Source organism: Fomitiporia mediterranea, assembly GCF_000271605.1.
Source record: "Fomitiporia mediterranea MF3/22 unplaced genomic scaffold FOMMEscaffold_1, whole genome shotgun sequence".
Lineage (NCBI taxonomy): Eukaryota > Fungi > Basidiomycota > Agaricomycetes > Hymenochaetales > Hymenochaetaceae > Fomitiporia > Fomitiporia mediterranea.
Window position 1 is genome coordinate 1,370,866 of NW_006760386.1, and position 6,923 is coordinate 1,377,788.

General features: G+C 49.2%; 2 protein-coding genes across 2 annotated transcripts; one reads left to right on the forward strand and one right to left on the reverse strand.

Moving 5' to 3' along the window:
- Positions 1 to 344: 344 nt before the first annotated feature.
- Positions 345 to 3,126, reverse strand: FOMMEDRAFT_137822 (uncharacterized protein). Its single transcript, XM_007261433.1, has 2 exons — positions 2,936 to 3,126; positions 345 to 2,871 (listed from the first exon to the last, which is right to left on the reverse strand). Exons 1-2 carry the CDS (start codon positions 2,987 to 2,989, stop codon positions 1,669 to 1,671), a joined length of 1,257 nt encoding a protein of 418 aa, XP_007261495.1. The 5' UTR covers positions 2,990 to 3,126; the 3' UTR covers positions 345 to 1,668.
- A 313-nt stretch (positions 3,127 to 3,439) lies between these two features.
- On the forward strand, positions 3,440 to 4,970 carry FOMMEDRAFT_137823 (uncharacterized protein). The gene has a single exon (XM_007261434.1). It carries the CDS (start codon positions 4,332 to 4,334, stop codon positions 4,497 to 4,499), a length of 168 nt encoding a protein of 55 aa, XP_007261496.1. The 5' UTR covers positions 3,440 to 4,331; the 3' UTR covers positions 4,500 to 4,970.
- The last annotated feature ends 1,953 nt before the right edge of the window (positions 4,971 to 6,923 follow it).

Consider the following 6,923-nt stretch of genomic DNA (forward strand, 5'->3'; position numbering starts at 1 on the left):
AGCTACGGAAGGAAGGAAGACTTTCTTCCCAACGTTGTAAACGGGAAGGGAAACAGAACGGAAATTGATGCGACTTCACGGAAGAATCATCGAACTCGAGAGAGCGGAATGCGGATAAGAAACGGGCTAAACGCCGAGCGTCTGTTCTATCTACGTTTTATTTTTACATGTCTTCGAAAGTCGTCTCCGTCGAACATTAGGAAAAACATCCGTCGGTCGCTTTATGCACGATTGACTATTCTCCCATAAACTTTTTCGATCCCGCTCCCTTATTACTCTGTATTCACGCACGTTCGATATTTTGGTATTCAGTATCAAAAGCCGAGGCAATAGTAGTAGTAAATGAAATTCTATGCGGTAGACAGTAAACAACATGAGGGAAACTAAACTAAACTATGGAAAACGAGTGGAGTGATGTGTTGTTGAGAGAGAGATGATGCAAGAGGAGAACAGATTGAGCGAGAGACATGTATATACGAACTGATATTGCAGTGGGATGGGATTGGGATTGGGATTGTATGATGTGATATGAAATGCAGAATACAAGGGATATCAAGGCATGCAGCCTATGCAGAGTGCGGAGAGTGGGCGACGAAGACAGTATCATCGCCAGAGTGGGAATGAGAAAGAGAGAGAAAAGGAACTGATACGTTAGTACAATAATTGTACAAGCACAAGCGAAAAAGGAGTAATAATCGAGTCCGCTGGTGTTTTTGGTGGCTGGTGAATTTTTGTAGGTAGTAAGTGAATAAGGTTGAGATGGGATAGAGAAGAAAAATTGACTTGGCGTCAAGGCGAGAGGACGACGTTTAGGTCGGTGCGTAGGGTCGATAATGTGTCGATGGGCCGCGTAGAGAGGAGAGGAATGTAAAACAAGGCAGGAGAAGAAGAATCAGGACTTCCGTCGTCGTCATCGCCTTCGCCAAGTCAAAAGGTAATTGAAAAGAAAATAAAAAGATGGAATTTCAAAAACGTCAAAAATCAAGCGTGATCAAATGGGTGAACAAAAGCCAAATTTTTGATGTGCAAGGGGGCATATGCATGGGAAAATGACTCTGGGGAGAAAAACAAGGGGAGGGAAGCAAGTGTAAGGGAGATCGAGAAGGGACAGTGGGAACACGTCGGAATCGGTGTCGGAATAGACAGGAACTTGGTCGACTCCGAAGAGACATTTGCGGAGCGCAACGTCGAGTACGGTTCACGGAACGAAACGACCGTTATTTCCAGCTCTCCAAAATTTGACTTCAAGAGATCAATCAATGAATCATCTCCAAGTCAATCCATCAACGAGTATATCCGTGTGTTCCATACGAGACACCGTGAAACTGCTGCGCTTCGCCTTCCGGACCTGTCGTCAGTGGCGTCCAGGTAGCATGGAAGAAGTGACCAGCTGGAGATGGGATGAATGTGCGATAGAAGATCGTGAAAAGTGGCATTTTTTTCCGGCTCCTATTCCCGGTGGTATGTGGTGGAGATCAATGAGATGCGAGTAAGGGAAAGTGGCCAAGGCCCGTCTAAGTGCTGTATGTATCGGCGCGTGCAGAGAAACAAGTCGGAAGGAGTCGTCGTCGAGAGGAAACTCTATGTAGTCGGAAATCGTGAAATAGATTTTGCTGAAGTGCCTCAGTTCAACAATCGCATTAGATCGCGTCGGCTGCAAACACGCATTCAACGCCTAACAGGCTTGCGGCCCCTAGCTCTCCACGCCTCGTGCTCTCTGAACTCGCGCTCGCGATCGTTACGCTCATCATCGCTGAACAGGACAATTGGTCGGTAGTTTTTCTCATAGTGGGCTGGGCCAAAACCTGCCCATCCCTTGTCTGCCTTCTCGCGTCCCGTGATCCACACTCCACGCTTCTGCTGTTCTCCAGCACCCCGTAATGTAAGTGATTCCTTCAACTCAGCATCTCCGATCGCAAGAGGAGAGCGTGCTCCTACGAGTGGAAGACGCAGGTCGAACACAGCAGGCTCTCGCTTGAAGTCGTCTTCAGCGCGAACGGTAAATCCTGAGGCAGAACCCTTCGAATTCGACTTCGTCGTGTTTGAGCGCCGAAGAGGCGAAGTGGGTGATGAAGGAGAGGGCGAGGCAGGCACAGTGGTCGTGGTCGTCTGCATGAAAATTTCGGCAGGCGCGTCATGCTTTAGAAGGGGAGGTGCCCCGGTTCCCGAACCCCACGAGCGGAAGCGGCGGGCGATACCTTCAAAGACTCCTGGCCTGCCAGAGCCGTTACCCGTGTGGACACGGGCCTTGGTGTGAGGGCGTGCTGAGTCGGGTGTGTGGATCGACTCAGTGAGGGCACTGACGAGGGAGTAGCTGCTCCTGCTGTAGCTCGCGTAGGATTGAGCATCGCCAGCACGCGGAGATGGAAGGGAGATGGGGGAGGATGAGCGCACGCTGGCGCGTTGCGGCTGCGTCGAATCGGTGCACAGTGCAGGTCCTGCTGGACGTTGGCGGGACAGTGGGAAGTCTGGTCGTGCACAGGCGGAGGATGGGCCGATGCTTGGTGACTCGACAGAGGCAGAGCCTGCTGGAATCGCACTCGCCCAAGCACGGATGCCTGCGTCGTTGTAGCCCGGCCATCTCGAGAGGGCAGCGATCTCATCATCGAGGAACTGCTGTTGTGGGGCGTGATGATATGTACGAGAGCGCCTCGACGAGGCATTGTCGTGGCACATAGCGGATGCAGAGGGGTGAGTATGCCGCCTCGGAGACGTGCGCGGGTGGTGCGGGTTGTTGACGAGGAAAGGTTCGCGGAGGACATCGGAAGAGGAGGAAGCGTCGTCGGAATTGTAAGCAAACTCGCCCGCGACTGCGTCGGCGGCCTCGGCGGCACGCATCTTGCACGTCTTGGAGCAGTATGGCTTGCCATGCTGCAAAGGGACGAAAGCAAGTTAGACCGGAGGACGGATGAGATGGCGAGGGAAGGGAGCTCACTGTTGTCTGTTTGTTGCAGGTCAAGCACCAATCTACGTCCATTGCGTCCATCATGAATTCAAGTGAGGAAAGGTGGAAGGAAATCGCGGAGATGAAGAGTACGGTGTCGCCCTTGAAGAATGAGGCGAGCGAAGGTGAGGAACGGTTGAGGATGGAGAGACAGGCCGTACTTAAGGGGAGGAAGGGAGAGTGGTGGAGAGACGCGAATTTGAATGAATGGGATAGAGAGCAGGTTCAAGAAGCGGATCTGAGATCCAGACCGGCAAGATGGCTCGCCCAGCTTCAGCGAGAAATGGCAAGTGGACCCTGAGAGGACCCTGAAATGTGAACTCTATTTTCCTTCGCGTTTCCTCCTAACCCCGCCACATCCTCTTATGGGGTCTACAACAACTGCTACATCCCATTCCCAAACATGGCAGGCTTCGCGTAGTCACTTTCTCTCGCTTGCTTTCCCCCTTGCCTTGCCTTGCCCGCGGACACACACGCCCTCCTTATGCCCCGTGGATCACACTTTCCTCTCCTTGTTCGACACATCTCTCTGAGTCACCCACACAACACGCAAAATAGAAAAAATGAATTTCGAAATAGAGTCCTGTCCAGTGTCCACGGGCTCAACTGATCGTCATCCGCGAATACTCTGTCTCTAACAGCCTGTGAGAATTATCCGTCGACTTGTTGCCATCCTAGCATCCCGCCTCCGCGACACTCTCTTTCATTGTCCTCGTTCCACTCGCGCCCTTGATGTCGGAATACGGATGTGATTGTCTAGCGTGAATTCCTTGAATCACATACAGTACACTACGTTTTCGACAGACAGCACCCTTGGACGCCGTCTGCGTGCGTGTACGGCGGCGCACTCTGATCTAAATCGAGTGCGAACACAAGAAGCCCAAGGCCCGTGTCAATTCCAAACGCAACTCTCTGTGTCCACCAGCTCAGTAACAGCGCTGCGTTCTCGACCGTTCTTCGCGTCTTTTTGCACTTGTACTCGCCCCGCTCCCATCACCGCCATCGCCGTCAACGACACTCCTGTTGGTCCTCTCGACAATGTCTTCTCATCGCACGATATCCCATCGCCTTTCTCAAGACAGGGAGGGATAGAACGCTTATTTCGGCAAAGCCACGAACAAGGATGCAATGCACATCTCATGCCGATGTCCACGTCCCTGGCACGGTTCCCCATCTCCACGATTGTACGAATGATCCATGATCCATCGACAGAAGTTCACCCGCTTCGGTGCTCATTCCACTTCATAACTTCATATTCCGCCGCTGGCCGCTGATGGCGACCGGAAACTAGCGGTAGCTGAGTCTTAATGTCCGTGCATCTCCCTCTCTTCGCCTATTCCATTCAATCGCCCACCCTCTCCCATCCAGTGAGGATATTCAAGCTCGCATGCATCCCAATCAAGCACACACTTACGCAACCTCGACCTTCGCAATATCAAGTTCAGCTTACAGTTCGTTATTGAGCCAAATTCTCTTCTGTATTATCTGTTCGCCCTGCTGTTGCTGCATTCTTTGGGTCCAGCGCTTCCCTGCCCTTTCCAACCTTCCACCCTAACCTTGCATTCGCAACTTCCTTCTATTCTTTTTGTTGGGATCTCACACGCTTCTGCCCTGTCACCCGGGTGCAACTTTCCTCCAAGGACTTGTACCTTCTCTCCCTCGCTTCATCAATTGAGTCCTTTCTTTCGACGTGACTGCCTGTTGTTGTGACTATCCAAGCTGACGAACGTGAATGTCTTGTGCTTCCGCCGACGGCCCTTTGACCTCCGCCAAACGTGTCTTGGCCCAGCTTGGCCTCGAGCTATCTCTCCTTCTGTGTCTTTTGTCGCTATTCATACATGTTCTCCGTGCAGGCAAGCAAGCATGAAAAAATTTCTCCACAGAACATAGGTCCAGTTCTCTCTTCTCGCGTCTCTTCTCCATCACTCTTCGACTCTTCGACGCTTCAGTAACGCAACCCTGTCTTCCTCCACTGAATCTACTTATTATACCTTCTCCGCGTCCCCAATACAATGTTATGCACATCTTACACCTTACACACTCATTTTTATTCACCACCCCCGCGCCGCCACCACACCTTTCCGAGAGTCCTTCTGTCCTAAATATAGGATGCACCCCAGTCTCTTTGAGGACGAGTGATGGTGATACGGGGACACCCTCGTTCATTGCTTTTCTATGTGTAACTCTGATGTGTGTGTCGGAGAAACTGAAATTGCCCGTCCGCCTTCCACGCGCCTTCTAATGTTCCATCCCCGCCGCCCCTCCGCGCCCTCTCACCTTCCTTATTTCGTACCCACGCCCTACCCCCGCGCTACCATCTTTGAGTCGTTGGACGCCACCGGGTGTATATATGGCCTTGTGTTTCTGTAGTTTCTTTCATGTGTTTCGAGTTCGAGAGAAGAGAGGTACTGGCTATTATTGGGTCGTTATTGAGTAGATGGCTGTATGATTATATGTTAATAATGTATGTTTGTCTGTCTTCCTTCGTTAATCTCCGTGTGCCTGTTTGTTTTCGGATGACATTTGAAATCGGATGTTTGAGTGTACATGTCCGCATGTCTATACATGGATTCGGGTCAAGTGATGAGAACCCGAAAGTTACTTGAACTAATCGTCGTGGGTCGTCCGAGTCTATACATGAAGTTATTTTTACTATTGGACATTCCTTGGTCCCTCTTTCCCTTGTTCTCTTCACGAGTCTTCTGGGATTTTGCTATGCTTCGGGAAGCCTGGCTGATTACTTCTTTTCCCTTTTCATTTCATCCTCGAACCCCTGGATTTTTTTCTCACTGCTCGATTCATACGCTCGTTGTGTGTTTCGGATTTATCCTGCTCTTTATCCGTTTGTTGCTTGTGCCTTCCTCTCTTGTTGGTCATTGGACGACTGGATACACTGAATTCCTAGTGTTTGATCTCTTTCTTCCTGGCTTTCTGATTCAAGTCTCGTTGGCCTTGTTCCAGTATATATCAATGCTACCTTGGATACTATTGTAATAATTGTATATACTGTTCAATGCGTATATGCGATAATTTATTTCGAAGGGAAAGGAAAGTACAAAGCAGCGATAATCGTTGTCGTTCAAATGTACATCAGGACCCAGGTTACTGAAATACAAATAGAAATTAGAATCACGAGCCTCTTAGTCCTAGTATCTCGACTGAGCATTTAAGGCTATTCGCTTGCCTGTGTCTGATCTTAAATCATACATACGTCGAGATGGACATGGGATACTTGCCAAATCAATCAACTAGCTAGCTAGCTTTGGTTGGTGGGCTATAAATAAAACAACTGTATAATAAGTTGAGAACCGGTGACTGAAAGATCTGGATTTCCGACCGCCGCCACCGTCCACAGGCGTGCGGGATTGTGCGAATCCGTGACCCGGCCTGTTGTATAGTAATATAAAGCGGAGAGTTTCTGTGGTGAGTTTATAAAGTGCATTTATTGATGTAGACGTAGATGGTTTTGTTTATTTGCTTAACACCACCGATATTGATCATGCACGAAATCCAATATTGATGGTTCTGACATGTTTCGCTTTGTCGTGGCATGACGACTGACAGTAACACAAGAATACGACTAGGCGAAGTATTACAGTTCAAATCATACAACAACGCGAAAATATTAACTGCACTGCAAAATAAAAATGAAACGAGATGATATGTATATGCTGTGTCAATTTCGTCCAGATTTATTAAGAGAGAAAATCTCAGGAGGTGGATAGGTAAATTCATATTTATTATTCCATTTTGAGGGAGAGCCTAGAGCCTAGATCTACATTGCTTTGTAGGTACGAGTGAGTGTAACTGAGACTAGTGCGAGTGAAACCGACCTGATCATGATCAGGTGTAGATCTGGTTCCGAGACAAGAGCTCAATACACTAGTACTTACCCGAATCCATATTGACGACCACATCAGTATTCATAATGAATATTCAAGTTATCTCATCTCTTTTAGTCAATCCGTCTGTAAGGGTA

Bases quoted from the DNA above. Each gene is read 5' to 3' on its own strand.
- FOMMEDRAFT_137823 (XM_007261434.1), top strand. From the start codon at position 4,332: ATGCATCCCAATCAAGCACACACTTACGCAACCTCGACCTTCGCAATA.
- FOMMEDRAFT_137822 (XM_007261433.1), bottom strand. From the start codon at position 2,989: ATGATGGACGCAATGGACGTAGATTGGTGCTTGACCTGCAACAAACAG. The intron at 2,872-2,935 runs GTGAGCTCCCTT...GTCCCTTTGCAG, and splicing joins CCTGCAACAAACAGACAACA to CATGGCAAGCCATACTGCTC.